This window comes from Neodiprion virginianus, chromosome 1, assembly GCF_021901495.1.
Source record: "Neodiprion virginianus isolate iyNeoVirg1 chromosome 1, iyNeoVirg1.1, whole genome shotgun sequence".
Lineage (NCBI taxonomy): Eukaryota > Metazoa > Arthropoda > Insecta > Hymenoptera > Diprionidae > Neodiprion > Neodiprion virginianus.
In genome coordinates this window covers 3,725,283-3,750,970 of record NC_060877.1, presented here as the reverse complement: position 1 = coordinate 3,750,970, position 25,688 = coordinate 3,725,283, and the positions used below count along the sequence as shown (strand labels likewise).

General features: G+C 36.9%; 1 protein-coding gene and 1 long non-coding RNA gene across 3 annotated transcripts; both read left to right on the top strand.

Moving 5' to 3' along the window:
• Positions 1–1,310: 1,310 nt before the first annotated feature.
• Positions 1,311–2,063, top strand: LOC124304165 (uncharacterized). Its single transcript, XR_006908071.1, has 3 exons — positions 1,311–1,395; positions 1,588–1,714; positions 1,979–2,063. It is a non-coding gene; the product is annotated as an uncharacterized LOC124304165 (long non-coding RNA).
• Positions 2,064–5,024: 2,961 nt separating this feature from the next.
• LOC124304012 (ATP-dependent RNA helicase DDX54) lies at positions 5,025–10,536 on the top strand. Of its 2 annotated transcripts, XM_046761944.1 has the most exons (13): positions 5,025–5,170; positions 5,472–5,667; positions 5,736–6,112; positions 6,174–6,489; positions 6,566–6,776; positions 6,896–7,122; positions 7,218–7,409; positions 7,500–7,641; positions 7,715–7,907; positions 8,061–8,199; positions 8,330–8,477; positions 10,047–10,271; positions 10,353–10,536. In XM_046761944.1, exons 2-12 carry the CDS (start codon positions 5,473–5,475, stop codon positions 10,241–10,243), a joined length of 2,337 nt encoding a protein of 778 aa, XP_046617900.1. In that variant the 5' UTR covers positions 5,025–5,170; position 5,472; the 3' UTR covers positions 10,244–10,271; positions 10,353–10,536. The 2 variants fall into 2 exon arrangements, with proteins under 2 accessions (XP_046617900.1, XP_046617895.1); XM_046761939.1 differs by having other exon boundaries at positions 10,047–10,536.
• Positions 10,537–25,688: the final 15,152 nt, after the last annotated feature.

Sequence of the window (25,688 nt, the reverse complement as noted above, 5' to 3'; positions counted from 1 at the left end):
TATACGGACGGCGTGCAGTGTCTGGCCCACGAAAGAACCAAGTTACTGAAATAAAAGCAGCATGCGACATCGAAGGTGAGTTTCGTGTTTGAAATTTTCATTCTATAGTGCAACTTCAGGCTTCAGCGATTACGGTTGACGATTGCCTCCGCGTCGGGTGTCATTTGTTATTGAAATAAAAGCAGCATGCGACATCGAAGGTTAGTTTCGTGTTTGAAATTTTCATTCTATAGTGCAACTTCAGGCTTCGGCGATTGCGGTTGTCGATTGTCTCCGCGTCGGGTGTCGTTTGTTATTGTTTGTGTGGCCGACCTTCAGTAAGTGCGTAATTGCATCGTTAGCTAGTTAACTCAGTCTGTTTAGGCAACCAGCTCCAACACAAAATGTGTGAACGGGTTTGAAATCGAGTGTAATTAATCTCAGCTTTCCGAAGCTTGCTCAAGAGATTATCAACAGATTAAAATTGCCTCTCGGGCAGATTTTTGACTAGTCACAAGCGCTTTGTCACAATAAAATGCTCCAATAATCTTCCGTTGTGGTTTTGTTTCTAACATTCTGAAAGAACAGACCTTGTGGAAGGTGACCTTCGAGCGAGTTATGTTTCCAATATCGGTTCGCGGATCGCGGATTGCGCCTCTCACGCGGACATACGTTTGTGAAATGAAAATAACGTTATTGCGTAGTTGATTTTGGCGTTGTTTCGCACGTAACAAAATACTGTAAGCGGTTGCATCTCTTTCCGAATTTGTCTTCCAGACATCGCTCGATAGAGGAATCCTCGATTTCGTAATCCTTTATTAACGTGTGAAAAAAAGTTAACGCATCACGGTGTTCCTAATCGTTTCGAAATTTCGAGTGAGTCTAAATCGTCAACTGTTATTGATTCCTCATACCTGTCATATTTTGGACAACTATGGGGAATTTTGAATACTGTTGAAATTGTTAATAAAGTTACATTAAGTACTAACAAAATATTGTGTTATCTTATCTGATTGCAGAAAGAAACTGCAACAACGTTGATTGGCGTTAGTGATTACATAGATTGAAAGGTCCTGTGAAATAAATCGTGGAATACATCACTGGGTGACGGAACTGACGAATTTATTGCATATAAACAACAGGTATAAAACAATCCCAATCATTTCGCATTTGTTTATGTGAGTGATATAACTTTCCAAATCTTGGCATAAAACCAAAATTACACGTGTTCAAACATTGAGTGAATGGTTTGCTGAATTAGATCAAATATTGATAAAATTTTTCACTCGATTACAGAATTGAGCTACTCTAAAAATGATAGAGGTTTGCGAATATTCGCAAGTGACCCAGTAATACAATGTTGGAAAACTAAATGAAGCTGAACAGGTCGTAATTTTGTAGAAGACTAGAGAACAGGTACACATTTGAAATCATTTTAGATTATACTTTTGGGTTATTTTAAATTCAAAAGATTTGTCAGTCAATTGAAATTAATAGGTTTTCAATTTTTCATTATGTTAAAAAAAAATAATAGTAATTTTTCAACGCCTTATATCTTATTTCTGCAAAACAAATACTAATAAAATGTTATTTCTTATGTGTTTACAGGGGCACACTACATTGTAGCACTATCGACCACATTAAGTGATGATCCAAATAATGTAACCCAATCAATCGATATCTGACAAGAAACTAAAAATTAAACCACATGCTAGGCAGTGAATAGAAGTGAAAGGTACATATTCGATATGATTTTTAATTACCATGTCCCTTTTGACAGTAAATAATTTTAGCTGGTCACTAATTTTAGGCATTTTTTCAATATCTGTTCTTGTTTTGTTAGACCCCTAGTATTTATTTCTGCAGATCATTTATAAATGAATCAGAAATCACTGAAATATCATGCAAATAACTTATTTTGACACAGACAATTTGTAGTGACATGAAATCTGATCCAAGTACATTGTGCGAGTAACATTTTATCATATTCTTATTGCAGTGTGAAAAGTGTGTGCAACCACCATACAACCTGAGATGCTACAAGAACTACTACACATACATGCGAAGTGTGGAGCAGCCCGGAGGAGGTGAGAAAATTTATATTAATTATTGTTTGATAATTCAGTATGGTACATTTGAAACCTAAGTTTTGTCATTGCGTAGCATGTGTTGAATACTTATAAAAATAGACAACAACCACAATTTATCTGAGAACTAATAAACCAGTTTGCTAAATTAATTCGAGCTTCCTTTTTCGCTTTTTCAGAGTTAAGCAGAGACATCCGAGTAACTTCTCCATTACTCAGCAACGTTGGTGAGTTTGCATGTGTTAGGTTACGGGTATTTCCCTGGGACTCCTCCATCCCGTGGCGTGGCGGTAACACTGTTACACGAATCTACGATTTCTTAGATGCATGGATAGGCTCATTCATGATCGCAACGATGCTTGACTTCAAGTTGAACCGTTTTTTCTTTTTGTGCAGTAGACCTATTCTACCATAGTGACTCAATGTTAGAAATTTTGCACGTTGCTGAAAGTGGAATGAGCATCGCGGCAGGTTACCATCACTTACTCGGTGTTCGCGAAAACATGTATGTTTAGCTACAGATATAAGTACCTACCTGTGTTTGAATTTTCAAATGACGTCGTTTAAGTGGTGGATACACCTGAGGCTTAAACATATTCCAATGATAGTTTATTCAATAACATTTTAAAGTCTGGCAGAATGTAACATATTCAACTTGCACGATATATTTTAAATCATTTCCAATTTTTTAATACTCTGCAACTGTCGTAAAAATATAGGTTTAGCTCGCTTAGAAAAATGCTGATTGGCATACAGGATGTTTTTAATCCGTCTTACAAAAGGTTGATGTACCGATAGTCAGCCAGCATTCACTATAATAGTACTTTTGCTGACTACGGTGCAAAAACATTTTGCTCCCGACAGGTAACCAACGAAACAGTAAGTCACAGTGACCACGGCGCAAATGAGAAAGAATGATGTGTGTTGGAAAGAATGGAGAATCGCATAGAGCGAATATAGGTAATCGGGTAGGTAGGTGGTCGTTTTGGGATCCGTCGCGGGGTTTAATGTGGATGTGCGTGTGAATCTCTTTTAAACATTTCCGTTGGGTGGTTCCTTTGGGAATCAGGCGAGGGTAGGAAGGTCGCGATGTACTGCGATGTTACTAACTTTTGTAATCCATAGCGTCAAATGATCACAGTGATTGTCCTCTAGAAGCATGTGAAAGATTATGTATAAGAGTTTTATTAGTGAGCTTTCAAATTTTAACGAGGTTCAATTACCCATTTCTTGTCGCTCTGCAATCATTTTCCAGTAGTTATTCAATTTGATTACTCAGTCATTATCGATAACTATTTGATTCAATTGATCTCTGTGATCGTCTGAATGGGCAAAACGCATCTCTGGACCATCCATCGCGTTCCGTGGTACGCTGGATGGGGAGAGATACTGAGCTCGAAGACTTCGCGTCGAAGAGGACCGCCGACCGTCACGCCACACAATAATGCATGTCCTCCAACCTCCCTCCCGGACTTGACTCGTATCTCAGAAGAACAATTCGCATCGCAATGTGTCGGATTCAAAAAGACGCAGATGCGGATTGGGTTTCTACAGAATTTTGCGACAAGTCCTAGATATTTAAGGTTTTTCGACAGGTTAATCAGTCGCGCCTTTTTGCGCGTAGATTAATCACGGGAATCGGACGCGTCATTTGCGCGTTGACATGATACTTTTTGGTTCTGAGAGAAGGCGCGGCATTGTCAGGCAGGTGGCCAATTCACGCGGATAAAAGGCGTGGAGTGTATAGTGATAACAAAGAATCTTGTCGTAAGTATGTATAAAACATACCAGAGGTGTACAAAAGTATTATTTTTTTTTTTTTTTTTTCTTTAGCGTACGTCTTGGCTTTTGTTTCAGGGCAAGGGAATAATTTTTTATACAAGTTTACCGACAAATATTGAGTCTTCACTGAAACAACATTTTTATTTCAACAGTTCCAGGTAGAAAATTGATTTTGATTGAAAGAATGTATAATATTGTCTTCAGTCATAGAAATGATAGAGTAGAAGACTGTTTTCGCAAAGTTGACGTTGGGCTCGACAGAGTATTTGTCGGTGCATGTACTTTTGTCATATTTTGCTAATCGTAACTTCATCTGTTTCAGATAATGGAACCTTTCATCTGTTTCAGCTAATCAAACCTCTTGTCTGTTTCAGCAAATCAAATAATTTGTCTGTTTCAGCCAACCAAACCTTTTGTCTGTTTCAGCTAATTAAATATCTTGTTTGTTTCAGTTAATCGAATCATTTGTCTATTTCAGCTTATCAGTTCGTTTTCTGTTTTGGCTAATCAAACCATTTTTCTGTTTCAGACAATTAAACTTTACGTCTGTTTCAGCTAACCAAACCTCATCTATTCCAGCTAACCAAATCTTTTGTCTGTTTAAGCTAATCAAATCTTTTGTCTGTTTCAGCTAATTAAATCTCTTTTCTGTTCCAGACAATCAAATCATCTTTATTTTAGATGAAATTTTTTTTAACAGAATCTGAAGCCATTTCTGCTACGATTTCGTGAATCGACGATAATATAATAAAGATCAGCAACTTTTCGTGGCACATCCCAATCCGGTACTTGCAGAATTTATTAAGAGTTTTTTTTTCACAATTATGAGGTTTGTACCCGAAATTTATTTCGATGTTGATAAATAAAAGTTTCGTCGGAATTACTACAGTTCGCATTTCTGATGCATCCCAAGTATTTCCGACGTAACTTCTGTTACCAAGATTAATCTTTTAGGCGTATCGAGTATTATTGTGTAAGAATGATACGATTGGTTTACTTGTCGCGTATGGAGACGCGCTTGTACAACGATAACCCGTGAAAATTTCACAGTCTATTTCGTTCTTAATCATTCTTGCAATAATATCATTCGTAATATATTTATAAATTATTTCGTTATGACCACCACAGCGACACGTCGCTATGGCAATCACGTTCTGTATTATCCATTGAGCCGTAGTGCGAAGTATATACCAAAGTATACCAATGGCTTTGCGTTTTCGCCGTCGTGTCTTGCGTCAAGTCTTGATGGACTTCTGCTTCGACTACTTCTGTACTGCAACACATGCCGTATCCACGTGAGAATATACAGCCTGTATTCAAAAGTAAGTAATAACATGCTGACAGTAATCAAGAATGCACTTAATAAACAATAAATATATACGTAATTAAGCGATTGAGTAAATGTAGTATCCTACGATCAATCAAATCTTCCTACGTCAGCGAATACTTTTCACAAGTAGAGGTTATGGCCACCAATAGTTTTTGATCGACAATAACGTCAGTAGTCGATTTGTCTCTGTTTCTAAAGAATATATTTGGTTGTATTGTTGATGAATTTTTCTGATTCACTAAAGTTTCATACTACTTTGTACGATTTTAATCAACTACCACATTTATTTTTAGAATGCCTGAAGACGAAATTATTGGCTTTGCCGATCCAGATGATATCGACAATGACGATGATGATGGACAGCTTAGGGTCACTAAGAAAAAGAGTGGCAAAAGATCAGGTGGATTTCAAGCTATGGGTCTTAGTTTTCCTATATTGAAAGGTGTTCAGAAACGGGGGTACAAGATACCAACGCCCATTCAGCGGAAGGTGAGTTGCAAAATTTTTCGCTTTATTATTCTCATTTCTAATAATCAAAAATCGTGTTATTTCGACAGACGATTCCTTTAGTTCTTGAAGGACGGGATGTTGTAGCTATGGCGAGGACCGGCAGTGGGAAAACAGCCTGTTTTCTCATTCCTTTATTTGAGAAGCTTAAAATGCGTCAAGCAAAAGCTGGCGCAAGAGCTATAGTGCTTTCTCCAACTCGAGAACTAGCTCTTCAGACATTAAAATTTATTAAGGAGTTGGGTCGTTTTACTGGACTGAAAGCTGCAGTGATTTTGGGTGGAGACAGCATGGACAATCAGTTCAGTGCGTTACATGGAAATCCTGACATAATTGTTGCTACACCTGGCCGTTTTCTTCACATCTGCGTCGAAATGGATCTCAAGTTGAACAGCATTGAATATATTGTCTTTGACGAAGCAGACAGGTGAGTAAATTGTAAATAATTGATTTAATGAATTGATACTGAATTTGAAAATATTTTACAGGCTATTTGAAATGGGTTTTGGCGAACAGTTGCACGAAATTGTAAACAGACTCCCTACTTCTCGGCAGACTTTGTTATTCTCTGCAACATTACCAAAAGTTTTGGTTGAATTTGCTAAAGCTGGACTGAGCGATCCTGTTCTCTTGCGATTGGACGTAGAAAGTAAATTACCAGATGAGTTGAAACTTGCTTTCATCGCCAGTCGGCCGGAAGAAAAACTCGCTGTTCTCTTGTGCTTATTAAAGAATATTGTTAAACCTGAATCGCAAACCGTTGTATTTGCAGCTACCATACATCACGTTGAATACATTCACATGGTAATTACTTATTCTTCATTATTGTTTTACTTCTACATACAAAACCATTTTGCAATAATGTCTAAAATTTTTACAGATATTAGATAAAGCAAACATCAGTAACACTTTCATATACTCAAACTTGGATCCGTCTGCGCGAAAAATTAATGCAGCAAAGTTTCAAACTGGAAAAGTAAAAGTTTTGGTAGTAACCGATGTTGCTGCCCGCGGTATTGATATACCGCAGCTGGACAATGTGATTAATTTCAATTTTCCTTCCAAGAGCAAACTTTTTGTACATAGAGTTGGTAAGTAAAAATTTATAGATGTTACATGTAATTTTAATGTAACGTAATTCTGAATATGGTTGCAATTTGCTTATCTTAGACTCCGAGAAAATAACTAACATTTTTGTGGTCTCAAACAGGTCGTTGCGCCAGAGCAGGTCGCACTGGTACGGCTTACAGTATTGTAGGACCAGATGAATACTCTTACTTGATAGATTTACATCTATTTCTTGGTCGTCCGTTACACATTATGCCTGCTAAACCTATTGGCAATGTTCCTGAAGGAGCTATAGGAAGGATGCCCCAATCCATGGTGGAAGAACAACTAGCCGAATTAATCCTTTGGCACGAAAATACCTCGGACATAGTAAGTTTTCAAATCATTCAATTTTTGCATGAACAGAAATCCTTATTCAATTCATGATAAATACGAGCTACTGAATATTTTCATTTTTTCTGCAGGAAAATATGAAAAAGGTATGTAGCAATGCATATCAGCAGTATATCAGGTCGAGGCCAGGATCTTCCGCTGATAGCGTCAAGAGAGTAAAAGAACTAAAAATTGGATCGGCAGGTGTAATACCGGAATATTGTGATGTGACACCTGCGGCTGCAGATTTGCTTTGCAGGATGAAGAACTACAGACCACAAGGAGTGTGTAACCTTTAAAATTATATGAGATTTACTATCGTTCTTACATTTAATAACAATGTCATTATTAATTTGGGATAAATTTATTTTCAGACGGTATTTGAAATCGGTACAAAGCCGTCCTCCGTAGATTATACGGTAATGAAAGCCAAACGAGCTTTTCACAGAGAAAACATTGCAAACTTTCATAGAAAAATTGATGAAAAAGAAGAACAAGAAGCGATAGCCAGTGAAGGTAAATTTTTAATCGAAATTTTTCGGTAAAGTTAACAAGGTCTTACGTCTCATATCCTTGTACTTTACTCTAGAGTTTGCAAAGAAGTCAAATTTGGTGCCTAGCAGTGCCGAAGAAATTAGTGCTACGTTTAGTTCTGTGATAACTCCAAAAAAGAGGAAAATGGACGATCTGTACAAGGAAAAGAAGAAAAAAAAACAGAAAGTAACACGTGACGAAGAATTTTATATCCCCTACTCTGCTCCAGATAAACACACCGAGGCTGGGTAAGTGTATTTTCCAAATACCTTATTATATTTTTCATTGAATGGCTGTAAATTTTAGCTCAGAGCTCTACAGTATTGATGCGCCGCTGAATTTGCAAGTGATTACATTCTCGTCATGCTTGATGATTTCAATTATTTCAAATTCATTTGTAGCCTGGCAGTAAACAGTTTTGCTGTAGAAGCTGAAAGATTGCAAATGGATTTGACTGCAGATAGTGAAGATTCCCGCCGCCTTCAAACACAATTGAAACGTTGGGATCGTAAAAAGAAGAAGATGGTTACTGTTCAAAAGGTAATTACATTAGTTTTAAGTGCACAATCCGTTGAGCATATTTATTTGTACAATTTTGATGTGGTTGCTGAAATGTACACACCGTTTATAAATGTTTACTAATATTGCGGTTCCTTTATTTTCATTGCAGGAGACAAAATCAGCCAAGATACGCACAGAATCAGGTGTATGGATCCCTGCTACATATAAAGGAAACCGTTATTCACAATGGAAAGAAAGATCAAAGGTGGACACTGCCAATGACGACGATGACGAGGAACCTGAAAAACTCCAAAAACGTGAGTTTACAATTTATTAATTACTTCTATTTTTCTCTGAATTTAAAGACACAACAACATTCCCCGTTTTTCACATAATGACTTGAATACTGGTTTTCCATATTTTTGTAAGCCTATAAAAAACATCTGTGAGGTAATGACAAGAGTTAACTTCTAAATTATATCTTTGAAATCAAAATCCAAACATGTGTATACAAGTCGCTATACTGTGGCATTATTTTTCCTTGCATTCCCACTGTGCCTCTGTCGTGAGTTAAAATAACTGTACCCTGATTCGGTCATAGTTAATGGCAGGAAGTAGATCGTTGTACCGTCTGTCACTCCAAGACTGCATTGATTTTTGTCTCTGTTCAATTAACCAATTAAAAGAGGCAATATCACTTGAAGTAATTGGTTTCCTCGTTGTTCCCTGCTATTGGGTTTAGCTAAATAACTTTTTCTAAATCCGGATTAAATATTTTGGATCTGACCTTGCTCTCACTTGCTATATTCGTTTTTATTTAGTTTCTCTCCATGCTTCGCTAGATTTTTATACGCACACAATATATACCTTCTACTAAAATTTGTGTCACGTAAACGTTCGACTTCTGTTTATTGGCTTAGGGTATATCTGACCATCACTCCAAATACATGTGGCCCATATGTACCATCTAAATTGTGGTAAACTTGTTATGTCTGTGGTTATTATTGCTCTCTCTCACAACGACTTACTTCGAAAGCACTCTTATCCTATCAGCACTCATCGTTCTGAGATAATTCACTCACCTTTCCACCATGTAGCCATGCACCGAATCGAGTGCATGATATTCATGCAATGGAATAAGGTTTGAGCCATTTGTGTATCTTTTAGTGATTTGAGTGCTTAAAATATACATACGTGATTAGATTTCCTCTGGCTTTCCTGATTTTATTAAACCCAGACAAACATAGCGACTGAATAATATGCCAATGGACAGTGAATGGTCGTTTTATTGTTTAAGTGTACCCCAAACATGTATAGTATTATATTAAAGACTCCCGCGGGTCTAAAAATAGATCGTGATATTTATTCAGAAATAGATGACTACGAAGTAATTGATCGAAATGGAGGAGGTACGATGCATAAAAATGATAAATATGTGTAAAACTCGTAGCTGCTGGTCAATGATCAATTCGTTTAGGTACGATAATCTTCTACAATATTCTGATTCTTTAAAAATCAGCGTCAGAAATGACCTGAACTCTTCATCAATAAGCAATATCATACCATTTTTTGTCCACATTCCCACTGTGTTGCAATGTGTAGCAATAATACTTGGGTGTACATACATTCCACCATCGTGGTATAATGATAACTGCAGATTGATTAGGCATCAACAGCATCGTTATGTCTAAAGACAGTTTTGTCACAGTTAATTTAATCTGTTTTCATTACAAAATCAGTCTGTGATTAAGAGTCTATTTGATAATTATTCGGCAGTACACGTAATTGCTTGTAAGAAATTATGTTGCGGAATTCTTATTTTGTACAATACTGATGTGTTCACTACAAGGCTCTGTGATTTATTTCAAGTATTTTCCTTGTTTCAGTACAAACCACATCCAATACGCATTGGGCACGTCATAATCAAAAGACAAAGGAAAAGGCGAGGAAAGCTGAGCTGAAGAAACCAGAGCAGATATTGAAGGCCAGGTTAATAATGGAGAAGAAGCAGAAAAGACAGGGTAAAAAGAAAGGAAAGGGTCGTGGAAAGGGAAACAAAGGAAAAAGTAAGGGGCGTTCCTAACGTCCTTAATTCATCCGTCTCATCCGGGGTAAATTATATTTGACGAAATATTTTATACGTCATAAGTTTGTATCATGCTAGGGATTTTGAAGTGAAAATGATTTTTCAGGTTCATTCAAACGATAATCCTGGAAAGCCATGTTGATAGTAACAAGATAAAACCGCATAGCTTTGTTACGCAAACAAATGTTCTGCATTTATCTGTCTATCTATCGATTGGAACAAAAAATTTAATGAAATTTAGATGAAAATTATGTAATTGTGCCAATTGAATAGAGTTACTTACACGCATATACGTATATCGGGTTATTCAATTTACTGCGAAGTTAATAATGGTGCTTTAAAAAACCGTTATGCACTTCAAACACCGTCCTTATCTCCGCCCACCTACATACACGCGTTGCCTTCAGAGATACTCTCAGATAGATTATTCAAGTAAATAAATGCTATTTGTATTTCTGATAAAAGATAAGATTCTCTACTTGTCAATTTATGACATTCCATTAGAAGGCTTTGAAAGTCAGAGTATGTTATGTTATCGAAAATTACAGCGATTATAGGAGATTGATGTCTGTTGCGATGTACATTAGAGGGACTAAGCTAAAATCAACTTTTATTTGATATTAGAACCAAAAAACAAATGAACACGATTATATTATATGCATTAAACAAGCACTGGTTAACATTTGTGTATACGCGGCTGATCGCGGTTTGATACATTTTATCTTTCTTCCACGTACGTACGCGTATTTTACAATGGTAAACCAAAGAATTACGACGCGATATTTCTTTATTTTTGTTTTCCTCTCCTTAGTTGTTTTTTTCTACACCGCAAAAAAAAAAAAAATTACAGACAATGAGCTGTTAAAAAAGAGTGCTGCAACGTTAGATTTATTTCACGAGAGGTTTGCTGGTTCCAGATCTGGGTTAATCAGGTTGATGAAATTGCTCGTGAACGCGGGTTGGTCCATTTAAAATTTGCTAATTGTAAGCCTTGGCGATTGTAACGAAAGTCGATTACATATGTATATCTATACGTAAGATTGCACAATGTCCAAAAATAAACATACGGGTGATCTATAGATACGAATATCCTGCGTAAGAAAACAGGTTTCTCGATCAAGATTTGTCGCAAACCGTTACTCTCACTTGTCGATTCGACGTTTTCGAGTTCTCACATGTTCGCATGAGTTGCTGACCAATTTGCCCTTCACCTGACAAATTGAAATTATCCATTTTTATATCGCTCGAAGCACCTTCTGAAATCCTAATCTAAGATTTTACCCCAGAAGTCGGATACATGAAACCCTCGGTCATTCTGTCACTCTTCAACTTGTACAGATACAGTGTACGGTTGCCTTACTGTTATTTGACAAATGATCAAAACTTAACTGCACAATATCGAATGACTTACTGCGCGCAGTTACGGATATCGAATTTTACTTGAGAAGAAGTTACGGAACAACGTACAGCCAGATTTACGTTATTCGCAATTTTTAACGATGTTGAAATTGGGACTAGACTATTCTTGCCATAATTCTGTTCGGCATGGAGTATCATTCGCTAATCGCTCAGCGCTGGAAATAATCTTACGGTCGAAATAGAATTTGAAGCGTGTTAACGGTGGCCATCTTTGTTTCAAATTAGCGCTTTTGTAACTTTTCTTTTTCCATTAGTTTGGCAAATTTTTTCTCGCAAATACGTGCCGTGTGCATACGCGTAAAATATTTGTGGTGAAATATATACGCAGGTAATAAAACCGTGAGTCGGTTTGTTGTCGAACACGAACGATGACTACGCGCGTGCATTTCTTCACGATGTTGTCGGCTGCGGTACTAAGCAAGTAACAGTAAAATATTTACATTGTTGTTTCAACTTCGAATATAACACAAACAATTGTCTGGCCAGCGTGTCGATTACAATTCAAAGTACATGTTGAATTTAAAAGCGAGGGGGGGAAGAACGCAAGAATTTCTCGGTACAAGTTTCGAGATGTGGTTTAAACCGGTACGTCATTACAATTATCGAAAACTGGTATAGACCGATTGTGACCAGATTCATAAATGGAACCAAAAATAACTGATATAAAAAGAAACAAAGATGCGAATGATTTCTCGGCTTCGATAATAATTCACACTTAAGTATTGGCGCACCCAACTTGGATAAGATATCCATCCCGCACCTGCGGCGAGGAGAAAGAAACACACGTTAGTTGCGGCAATTTGACACGAAAAGGTACGAAAGTGGGTCGCAATTACGAGTATTATACGTATGGCGTATATTGTTCTCAGCCAGCGAGCAATCGATCATTAGATACATCCGCGCGTCGCGAATTTCAAACTTGTCATTTTCGACGCTTTCTTATGCCTTTACATGCGCCTACTTGTATGTGTAAGGAATAGAATGTAGGAGAACAGAGAAGCTCGCTTGATTTCTAGTTCCCGCATCACGCGTCGATTTGTGTGAATGCAGATTTCTATTCATCTCCAGACTTTACGCATCACGTACAACACGCGCCGAGTACTTCTCGTGTATTTATTATCTAGTTTAGCTATCATAGCAATCCTTAGCAAACAGATATTTGCCCGTTAGGTTTATCATCGATTATATATCAATCGACGCGGCGCCACGAATTTTCTCCACGTAAGAAAATCACCGTTTAATAAAACAGGCGTGAAAAATCGTGAATTTTTTTTTAGTAAAAATGTACTTTCGATACGAAATTTACAGGGCGCCCACACACCTGGAAGACTTGTAAATGTCAGGGTATTCGAAAGTGTTGGTTTAAAATCTGGAATTGTCGGGGAATTTTTAATTTGGTCGGGAAAAAAAACTGAACGTATCAATTTTGCCGTCATGGGAATTAGAAATGATTTTGCGTCGAGACAACGAATTGGCTTAAGTTGACTTTTTTTTCTTTTGTACATTATATTTTTCCTCAATTCGAATCGAATTTGAACCGTACATAGAGTTAATAAGCTGAACGACTTAGGTTTTAGTAACTTACTAGAACTGGGAAAATGTCAGGGTAAAACTAGGTTTTAGGTTCTGGAAAACCTGAAAATTTAATGGCATCTTTTTGTTCCCAAAAAATATCGTCATTCCCCGAGGGGAGGGGGACACGCATTTCCCACTCGCTGGGGTAAAATCAACAGCGAATATCAAACGAACACCGACGATATTTTCCGTTCATTCGCTTACTGCGCGTGTGTGCTCGCGTGTATTATACGCGTGTCACACACGGGCAGAGAAACCCGTTCGTTCTACTCGATGGAAATACGCAAAGCTACCAATCTATCCCACATACCAGAGGAATGGCAGACACGCTCTTGCACACTCAAGGTTGTTCCGCGCGTCTCGGTGCAAAAGTTGCGTAAGCGTTATACTGCCTGCGTTAATTGTAACGAATAGGCCGGTCGTTCGGTCGTTTGACCGATTGTTCAATACGTCTTGTGTACGTAAATACCTTATACAACCGAGGAATTCAACGCCATGACTTACGTTAAACTCTGGAAGTGCAAATTTTACTCATTTAACTGTGAAACAAAATAATAATAAAAAAAAAAAAAAAATCAAATAAAACAAAACCATTTCTATAGAATATTCTTTTACGTCAATCCTTCGCTATCTGATTTCAATCTAACACTACTTATATGTAACATAATGTAACACTGTCTGACTAATTCAAGTTATGAATTTACGACGAATATTGTTCTGTATTGGCCAATTTTGATACATGCAATTTTGACGGTGCGATCGTTGCTTATTTCTTCTTTCTCCCTTTCTTCCGACGCATCAGAGTTTAACAGTTTAAAAGTAAATTGACGCTGTCGCAATCGTACCCTTACAATGCCGCAGACCACGATGAATCGTCACGTTCCAGATATTAGAATGCGTGTGAATAGTTGTTCGTAGTAACTTTTTTCTCACAGATTCTACGGTCAACGGTCATGTGTACAAATTTTACGATTTTAAGAACGTTGTTTTTTTTCTCCCCATATTATCCACATCGATATTTAATTTAACAACCTTTTGTTTATAGAAAAGTACACGTCAGAGTTCGCCAGTACTCGTGTATTCTTTTCCTTCCTGCTCTATTTTTCTTTTCCGTTTTACTTGTGAGGCAATAATCCTCGCTGACAAATTTTGGAATAATTTATTTGCATCGCAATTATACCTGCGACCGAGTATTCCGCGGCATATTATTGAACACTTAATCAAACCGTTTAGTCGAGCTGCGTACAATCTCGAACGGCACATATTTTCGTATTATACCGTATATAAAAATTAATTTCAATTCTCATAGGAGTATCAAGTCCCGAAATATCGAGCTTCGGTTCTACGCCTGCAATGTCATGAAAAATCGGAACTGATTTGGAAAATTACCAGCGAATATCTCGATATGCGTGCAAAGAAATTATCAGATTTGTTAGACAAGCTTTCGGAGCTCTTCGAGCCTTTCTCCTGGTGCTTTTATACTCTTCGATAATGTTTGACCGGTTGCTTGTTAAATGCGTTGAAGATATGCGGAGATCCGTAAGAGTTTCATTGCAGGTGTAAATAAAAGTCGTCCTATGTGACAGGTGTGTACATATAATGTGCGAGTGTAGGTGTGTAACATGTTTGCAGAACCGGTGCAGGTTTATGGTCAGAGTTTGCGGTGGATTTTGTATTATTATTCATTATATTCATACGTAGAATTATTTTTACTCTCGACATCTCGAAGGAGGAAAAGGAGGATAAGGAGGTGTATCTCCTTTACAGACTTGAATCCATCGTTGACTTTCTTCAACTACATCGGAATTTTAATTTGAGTAAAATAACGTCGGCGCTGTTTTTCGAAAACAATTTTCAACCTCTTTTCAACTTTATGCTACTTCTAAGGCGTATCGAGAGAGTTTTCTTTAGTCTTTTTTGAACAAAGCTTCATCGAAATTATATTATACTCTATAAATCCCGATGAGGACAAAGTTAGTAACGTTATCTGTAACGATGCATGTTTAGGAAAAATCGTTACTTTGCACCTTTAGCAATGTCGGAAGTTTGGTAAACAATGATAAAAAAAAAAAAGAAAAAACGTATTCTTGTTTTGAAACGCCAGCTGCTTGAATGTTATTCTTAAATTGTGCAATAATGATTTTTTCCCTCGTAGTTTGTTACGTTAACGTTACTAATTTCACTCTCATAAATTCCGTGGAATTAACCTTTGACTTTGATCTAGCGTTCTAAACACTCGTCGCCACTTTCTTTCTCTCTCTTTCTCTCTTTCTCTCTTTCTTCTCGCTTTTGTAAATATATGCATGTATATATATATATATATATACACATATATATATACTTTTATCGTACGCGGTTTACGAATCGGGTAAATTTCCAACGCTTATTGCTGCTCGTGTCACTCGGCTCAGCACCGTTTCCGGATGCTTTTGACGTCGAGCGGTGTCCGTTTCACGTTCTGCCATGCTGCTTATTCCTAGATATCAATTTTCAGTTCCGGTTGTCAGCTACGTTATCTCTGCCTCTGTGCATTGTTCTTATACGTAGGATGTATCGCGTTGTTCATTCAGGCTCTAGAATCCAAACTTTTCCCTCTCAATTTCATTTAATGAGTAGTTATGTTTTTTTTCTTTTTTTTATTATATATATATATAGACATATATATATATATATATATACTGCATAAAAAAATTAATTTATAAACAAAATTACACAAAGTCACGAATTGGGGTTACATTATTGTGGAACCGTTCTTCGGGATTGACTATATTTATTTCAAGTCAAATCGCGGATTGTGTAATTTTCCCCTTTTTTTTCTTGTCATTTCTCGTTTCAGGAAATGGACAACCTCTCTGTTTTTTTATCTCGTTTATTTCCTGATCTTTGAAAAACCGGCGCGGAACGGCCGCAACATTCCAAGGATAGAGACTCGGGCTTCCCGTGTATTTACTTTCTACCCGTCTCTTGTAAATTCATTACGTCACAGTGTTTCTCAACTTCGTCACGTTTTAAAACCTCCACGTTTAATATCATCGAGTATAATAAACCCTCGACTGATGGAACGCCCTTTTTTTTACGATTACCGGCCGTTGACGAAACTGCGTAATAAATATAATTACAACGCACGCGCCGCTCGACGGATAATTCTGCAAAATTTAATACCCTCTTATTTTAATATTAAATTACACGCACATAACTGTATATAATGGGCGTCTTTAAATATTTTTAGTAAACTTATCATGTACATATATAAGGAAAATTATACTTATTATTATAGAGCGCTAATATTTTTCAAAGAAAATATGCCTATAAGTAGATTTGCTTCCTCGTGCCAGTCGTCGGTCTTACAAATTTATCAGTGATGTGACTTTCATTCGAAAGTAATTACGTATCTTCATCGTATAATTAGCGGATCGATCGAGAGATGAATCTTTTTGTACTGTATATGTTTGAAATTCGTTTGCAAATCGCGAATTAACTTGGGTGAATTTTTTCTTCTCAATACTGTTGGTATTCACCCGTTGTACAGAAATAAAGTGCCAACTTACGAAACGTCACTTTCGAAATTTAAAATAGAGGAATTAAAGAACCACGCTAAACGCATGTCGTTGAGTAAACTAATAGATACTCCACGTGTCGTAGAATCTCTTTTACAAGTGTGTTAATTTTGTTGCACGGGTAAAAAAGTCCCATCGCGTGGTATTCTGATAAAATGCCGATTCGCAGTTTCATGTATTTATACATGAAAATGTGGAAACGAAATGTCAAAAGTTAACGTCCCCACATTAGGCCAAATATGCCATACGTAAAAAACGATATTCCGTTGAAATTAAATTTGCTTTTTTCTTTCGTTTGTTGTTACATGTAAGGATAATCTTACCGGGTAATAATTAATCGCTAGAACGGTGTTCGTATGCATGTAATGCGGTAAAAATCGTTGACATATTCGAAAATTAAGCCGCACGGCTCACGCTCGGCTTACATAATATACTGTGATTATTGCTGCATGATTCTCTGTCGTTTCATGCACGATCTTCTTATAAAATTCACATAAAATGCAATCACGTTGTATCTACGTATGGAAATTGTCGAGGAGGGATTAATTACAAGAATATAACGAGAGGAGATTCAAACGAGCTATGCATGGCCTATCCGTAATAATATATCTATAGTTTATATGGTTAAAAATTGGATCGAACGAAGGTCGTTGCGACTCGGATGGCAGGCGTGGTCACTCTGATCTGTTTTTCGACGGAGACGCGATACTTCTCTGATAAATTGACAGCTCGTTATATTTATATGTAACAATAATCAGGATAGAAAACGAGAACGAGATTGTATAATAAATGTGAAAACAAATCTTGACATTTTTTTCAACCGTGAAAATAAATAATTTGAAGGAATATCTTCGGTGCTTTACGTATGATAATTATATCGGTATAGTATCATAAGTGTGAAGAAATTAACAGAAAACTGGTTCGAAAGTTCGGGTAAAAGTTTCTATGCGAATAAAAATATCTGCCGATTACAAATCGATGTGTAGCTTCTACGCGTATAAATATGGACAAAATTTGAAAATGATTTTTGATTATTTGACTGTAATATAACACGATGATCTACGATCGATGGCACTGGCTGAAGATGATCATCTTACGATCGATATAGCAGCTGTTATTCCTCACGTGGGCATGCGATTGTCCTCGACGTTATGGGTCCCGCATGGAATGTGTAATTGGCAAACGAGACTGAAATACGAAACATTGTTTTTCCATTGCTGCGGGAATAATATAAGAACGTTCTAACTTTAATACAATGCGTTGGTATTTTCTATTTTTTTTTTTTTTTTTCTCTTTTTATAACGCATAATTATTATTTTTCTCGTCGGTGTTAATGCGTGCAATTCTATCATATAATCAGGGTCGCCACGCACTTGGAAAACTTGAAAAACCTCGAAGTGTCAGGGTATTTAAAAAGGGTCATGGAAAACCTGGATAAGTCGGGGGTATTTTTAATTTGGTCATAGAAAAAAACTGAAAATATCAGTTTTTCTATCATGGGAATCGGAAATGACTTTTTTTTGAGGTATCAAGTTTACTTTTTTTTTCATCGAGGAAACAAATTGGCTTAAACTTACTGTTTTGTACGTTATATTTTTCTTCAATTTTAATTGAATTCGAAACGGATGTAGAGTTAATAAGTTTAACTATTTAGGTTTTAGTACCTTACTAGAACTGGGAAAATGTCAGGGAAAACTAGGTTTCAGGTTCTGGAAAACCTGAAAATGTCGTGGAATTTTTTGTTGCCATAAATTTGCCTCTCATAGAAAGAGTTTATAAAGTGTGAAAAAATTGTGGTCGAAATACGCGTTTATCACAACTACGATTGTCTGTTTCTTCGTTTTCTAGCATATTATAATATATCTGGGTTGTAACCTATACGCTGTCTGTCCCACTCGATACGTAGTTCTTAGTCATTTCTCCGAATTTAGCCACCGCAGATACGATTATCTTTGAGGTTGTAGAAATTGTTTTTTTTTCTTTTTTTCCCCTTTCATTCTTTTTATCTTCGCACACTATCAACGCCGATCACCTTTGTACGGTTATGACAATTTCTATACCTACCTTGAGAGCGAAATATGTACATAGATTTTAGACAAAGAATAGGTAACTACGTAATACTTGTCATGTGATCAGCTCAGCCTTGCATAGTCGTAAAATTTTTCAATGTTAAACCTCGAAATTTTACAAGACATCAATTCGATTCGCCCATCGATTTTTGGCTCCATCCGAAATCGGCTCGAACTGAACCCTTTGAGAGGCTGTGTCTCAGTCTCGGTTCTATTTTTCGTATTGCTCACATATTTTTGCACTTTTTATACGCATATAAGTCATTGAAATTTCATGCAAATTTTTTTTTTTTTTTTTTTTTGTAACGTAGACAGCCAAGGCTCTGAAATTTTTTTGACGTATTCTTCATGTCCAGTTTTACAGTATATATTTTTCCAGAGTTTTTCGTACTCTAGTTTTTTTCAAAACAAAAATTTGAAATTACGAAAAAATTAATTTTCTTGCCCGTCATTTTGAATTTCGTAATTCTGGCTTCGGAATCGTAATCAGCGACCCTGAAAACCCATAGATCACCTACGATTTTCTATAATTGTTAAGTAGAAAAATACACTCCTCAAAGGGTTAATACTTACCAATTACGATAAGGCTTGGATTCAAACGCTTTACGAAGCACTGCGGAAATTTTTAACAATAGCTGGCCAGATTCGTAGCTAATTCCTAGTTTTATACCGTAATAATTTGTACGCCCGCATTTGTGACGCAAGTGTGTGCGTGCGTGTGTGCAAAAGTGTGTTTTCTACGTCATCGTTAGCTTCGGCGAGGCAGCTACCCTTGGCTCGACAACAGGTGCCAATTACGCATACTCGCATATATATATAATGTGTGTGTGTGTGTGCGTGTGTAATAATAATAATAATAGACGCGTGTATATTTTTTAAACACTCTCAGATAGCGTAAACCTTTGCCAAAAAGCTCGACGGGCGTTACATTACGTATGTACGTATATTCAAAGGTATATATGTATATATATATATAGGCAAGTTATGTATATAGTATATAACAAGACGCTTTCCTCGGGATCCCAATGACACTTACTTCCGAAATAAGTCTGACCCTCTTCAAGGTATACTATGCATACATACACATGTCGGTATACGCATGCATGTACGCATTCATGAATTCACTCGACGCTGTTTGACTAGACGGTCACGCTTATCGTCGTCTCGTCTGATTCATCCAAGGCGCTGCTTAGCTGCTTCGTATAAAAAGTATAGTTTTTTAGAAATTTCGACGGTTTTGAAAGATTTTTCAGTATTTTTACTCTCGTGTTTTTTTTTTTTTTTTTTTTTTTTTACAATTTCAATCGATATATTTTTCAATACCAGGTGAAAATATTCGTTAAGCAGGTACTTGGAAAGTAAGACAATGGTGATAATTGACGGTCTAATGGCATAAATTGATATCGCATCGCATCGTTCATGGAAGTAAAAATCAAAAATAATCGATGATACTTGATTAATTGTGAGAAACTACTGGATTATTTTTAAAGAATCTTTTTACCGAAATAACGACACTGCCCTGTTTTGCAAAGGCAACAAATTATACGAGCTGTTTCCACATCGTATCTAATTGCAATTTGATTGAAATATCATTAACATATTAAAGAATATTTATATGGAATCTTTCGAATTAACGAGCTACACGCAATCAGTCCGTTTGACATTCAACTTTACGAACATTGTGTATATACATATACCATTGAAACGCAGAGAGATTTTTTTACCATCTGTTTCCAGGATATTAATTCTCCTCACGGCCATTTTTTATATTAGAAGCGATTCGTCCAAAATCTTCCGGAGTTTGCTTTTTTCCCCGTCTTTTTCAAATGTCAGGTATCATCGTGTCGCAGGTGTCCGAGCACTTGTAGAGCTATTTTATACACGCGTTACAAACGACCGCCGAACGACGTTGCGATATCGACGTGTGTGTAACTCGTCAATGTAATCACACATATTACATCACCCGTCACCGTATGTTACTCACTGCGAAGGCTGGAACTTGACGAAAATTAGTGCACGTATACCCGAGGTGATCAAGCCGCTGCTAATTAATCGTCACACACGTGATACGTAACGAATCTACATCAATGTTTCAAAAATTGATCGGGAGTAGGGTAATATGCCGAAAATTACCGGATAAGGATATTTAAAAATTTTTTTTCCATGCCAGTCGATATTTAAAAAGCTGCACTAGTTTTGGAATATATATACATATTGTTTTTGCAAGTGGAAAAAGGATTATATTATACATAAATGAGAGTATTTTCACACTCCACCTGTGAACTATGCAGTCACTCGTCGATTTATTTTTGATACTTGAGTGAGAATGAATAATTTTTACGATTATTCACAAAGTAACTTATAAATGCAAATACTGGAGAGTGATCTCAGAGCCTTGTTCGTAAAATAGTCGGGATGAAAAAGAAGAAAAAAGATTTCGGTTCGAAGAATCGGTTGCAAGTAGGTAGTCAGAGAGTTATTTTTAACATTCTGTTTCGTGTAATAATTCTCAACTCTGTGTAATACTACGGTAAATTGGATATTGTAATAATTTCGCGAAGGGTTCCTTGAACTTCGATTATTTATATACGCAAGCAAATATTATAGCTGACATGATATTAGGCGATATTTTAATTTCAATTATTTCTATGCAGGCATAATAATTTATATTTATGTATGTAACGCGAGTTATCGTCATATATATGTATAATAACGGAAGATAGGAGAAAGATTTAGTCTGGAAATGATAAGTTCGTTTAGAATAATTTATCGCTGTTTTCACACGTGTTACTTATGTATGTATGTAGGAAGAAAACAAGCAACGTTCTGTTATTCATGTACAATGATGCCAACGGTTTACGCCGAAATTCATCATATATGCGAGGAAATTCCGCGAAAATAAAAATAGCAATTCCACTATTTCGCATGTAGTTCTACTCTGAATCTACATTCGCGATATGTTGATTGTGAATTTTAAGAATTTTAAGAATTTTATCTCAAGACACGTTCTCGGATGTATAATTTTTGTTATTACACCAAGCACGAAATTTCGTTTCAACCGTTTATAGACATATTTAAACTTCTTTCGATTCTTGCGTATTTCACGAATCGCGCGGTGGCGACAAGCTTAATTTTTGCCAAATATTCAATTCCGCAACATTGCTAATTTTTCACGCAAATTATACAACTTGGCGAATTAGTCAGACTGCATAACGAATCGTTCGAAAAATGAGTCACTTTATCCGGCGACGAATCCGCGTATTTTTAAGATCGATCCAACAACTTCGCGGTTCGAATATCGCGAATCATTAACGTAACACGCGGATTGCGAACCGCCGAAATCTAATTTAATTGGGCAATATGTTCACTCGATGCAATCGCTCTTTGCGTATTTACATATCCATATGTACGTATACGTTTGTAATATCGTCACGCCGTAGTAAATTCCTTACGCTTGCATTGATGCGTTACTTAATATAATTAGTGTATTCATTACGCTTCTTAGGAATGTGAAAAACTTACCGCGCGGCTCACGATCGTCGAGGGTTAAATACGAGGGAAATATCACAGAGATTATTATATTACATACTTGCGGCATGCGTCAGATCACATCTGCAGCGGCGGTCTTCCTCATCTAGCTTCGAAACTTTCGTATAGAGTTGTGAAGTATATGTATAATAACGAAATGGAGGTCGGCCACCTTTGGACCTTCTTTCAGCTCTTCGTCGTCTTTCCTGCAGCTTTTTCTTACAGTCATTATTGTGGGAAAATATTTGCAGAATATTTTGACGTGTAAAACGATGAGAAAATTTTTAAACCGTGAAGAATGGGAGTCGAAATTTTGTTGCGTTCTATCGAATTTATTGTTGCCTGCGTGTGTGTGTGTGTGTATTAATATATTTGAGAGAAAAATAATTTGGAATTTTCCACCCCTAAAAAGTTTTTTAGGCCGAAAGAAAGCTTCTGTCAAAATATGAGCGTTGTACGTTACGTGGAATTTTTTAAAATCTATGAAATATCTCGAATGAAATTTTTTTTGTATTGCTTGCATTAATTGTAATATCAATTTACGTCACTAAGAAGACCCCCAATTGTAGTATTAAATCTACAGTTGATGTTTGAGAAGTGTATCTGACGGCTTTTTCATCATTAATTTAATCCCATAAATACTTACAATTTAATACCAACTCTTAATTTATGAGATCGTGATCTTTGGGCTGAATATAAATATCAGGAAAAAAATAATAATTGAAGTGCTAAAACATGTTTTTTCATACATTAAAAAAAAATAAATAAAAATAAAATAGAATGAAAAGGGAAAAATCAAACGAGCGCGATCTTTCACATGACGTAGAACGCTCATCTTTTCACAGAACCTTTCTTTTAACCATAAAGAAACTTTTAATGGGATGCCACGATGTTAAATCGTAATTTATTTTTTGTTTTCAAACACCATAATACAGATATTATAACCCTGTATATTAGGTACGTACTCGTACGAGGTGCGCAAGAAAAATCAGCTGCGTGGGAAGTGACTCGTTCGCCTAAAGAAGATCGAAATCGAAAATCTACCGGCACCGCCGACTTGCTTCGACGGTGTATCTGCCACGGGAATTACGTCATATCCTCAATCCGCTCGGTTAGCATCGCGTAGCGTCTGCGATACGCGTTCTCTCTATTTAAACCCTTTATTCAGGATGCAGATCGCCGGGAGTGACAGAAGCCGACAACGTCCGCGTCGACTTTTGATCTCAGCTTGTGAGAAACCGCGACTATGACGCTTCTCCGAATAGATCTCTGTGCGCTTATCGCGTACGTGCAATGTCGCGATAATCTGCGGTAATATACGAGTGATACGAGGCGTTAATCCGCGACCGAGGTATTACTCACGCTGAAAACTGAAAATGGACGGTGATATGCATATTATTTTTATAGAAAAGACGGGGTAAAACGTGAGAAAAAAAATAAGACCTTAGTCCACTTCACCGCAGGCGTGCTAAAATCGTCGACCAGTCACCGAGAAATGATCCTTGCAGCAGGAAATTCTGGGCACGCTTCGTCACTTTATGCTCTGCGGCTTATTGCGAAACATCTAGCGTAGCGTTGTGACAATTTGTTATACTCTGTTTGAAATTAACACTGATTTGCGACTGTAATTTGTAATCGTTCTTCTGTAATATATGTCCGCGATTCGCTCGCTGTCAAATCAATTACCGAGGTTTTTTTTTTTCTTTTTATCTGAGGTATAGAAATAGGCGGAAACTTATCTGAATTACACGATGTTTTACAATCTTCTTTGACGATTGGCAGCTTTAGTCTTATAACTGGTGAAAAGATGTTTAGGCAATGAATCGATATCGATACTCGAAACTTGCGAGCCTTAATTAAATTTATTCCTCAACTTTGAACTCTGAACGCTGTACGTGTGGACGTTACTCTATGTACCAAACTACAATCGTGGCAAGCGTTAGTCAAGCTGATCGGTCTTATAGTTAGATAAAAAAATTAGCTATTAGTCTACAGGTTCTTTGTTTTTCAATTCGAGGAAAGCGCAACAGCTGATTGTGAGTCCGGTGTTCCAATACTACATATTCCTGTAATAATGACATACGCAGCGACTTTCGATGACGTTGGTATAATCGCTGCATTTACCTGTACGATGTTTGCTTGGGGAGGGAAATATTTTTTATTGAAATTCGTTAACTTGAATTGTATGTAATATAGCGTAGCAATACGGCTCGTTGAACTTTGCATGTTTTATGTGAAACGTCAAAGTTTCGCACTTTCGAAAATGCGAGAACGAGAAAATTTGAAAATCTGAAACATCGCAATTTTGAATTATCAAAGGTTTTCGGTTCTGTCAATTTTTGTCACGACCTTAATCCTTCTTTGTTTTCGATTATCGATATTTTTACTTTCCGAACTTTGCTTCGTCGTGATTTGAATTTTCATTATCTCCCAAATCCAAGACCTTCTTTCGCGCCTGCAAATGATTCGTAAGAACCGCCAAGTTCTTAAGTTCAGTTTAACCTCGCAACGTCTCTTTACTCGTGGTTAAATTATAAGCGCGTATAACATAACGTGTATATAATCAGAGAAGGAATTGGCGCGCAGCGAGCATCTAACAACGCTATTTGTTCGTCAATTAACTTTGTGGTCAGGGTACGTATTACGCATGAAGGAGTATTCGCGAGGCGAATACCAGCCGGCTGAAAAAGGATTTTGTTATTCACTCCAGGCTGCATATGTGACTCTCTATAAGTATCAACAATATATGTATATCCACAAATAACCAACGATGGGTCATTAGGTATACCTACACCGCACTGATTGCGTGCGAAATCAATATTTTCCAGCATGGTTGTACACGTGGTTTTCAATCCCGCGTTGCAAATCATCGGTTCGAACGCGTGCTGTGCAGATTTCTACCATTTGTGTATTTTATATGCAACGTATCGCTGTAAGCTGGTCGCCACGCATCGGTGGGCAGGTTTAATTGAAAACTGTGCCGATCCACGCATGCCGGATTCTGCGGTCCGCGGCTTGTTTGTTATTTACAAATCACTGTACGTCTCGCCTTTGCGACAAGGGAACACGCCGCGTATCGCGTATGGCGGATCTAGCTCGATCGCTCTCTGTGTTTGACACATCCCAATACCCTAAATAAAATAGGTATATTTGTATAGTTAAAGAGCCTAACTTGCGCAGTTATTAACAATTGACTTGTTGATGTACAGGGTGTCTGGCTGTCGGGGAAATCTCGATAACACGGAATTGACGGGGAATTTTCATTGGGAAAAACTTGGGGAATCATGAGGTTGA

What these genes read in the sequence shown, in the direction of transcription:
- LOC124304012 (XM_046761944.1), top strand. Translation starts at nt 5,473, where the DNA reads ATGCCTGAAGACGAAATTATTGGCTTTGCCGATCCAGATGATATCGAC. An exon ending in ACGTTGAATACATTCACATG is followed by an intron (nt 6,490 to 6,565) that starts GTAATTACTTAT and finishes AAATTTTTACAG; the next exon opens with ATATTAGATAAAGCAAACAT. An exon ending in ACGAAAATACCTCGGACATA is followed by an intron (nt 7,123 to 7,217) that starts GTAAGTTTTCAA and finishes TTTTTTCTGCAG; the next exon opens with GAAAATATGAAAAAGGTATG.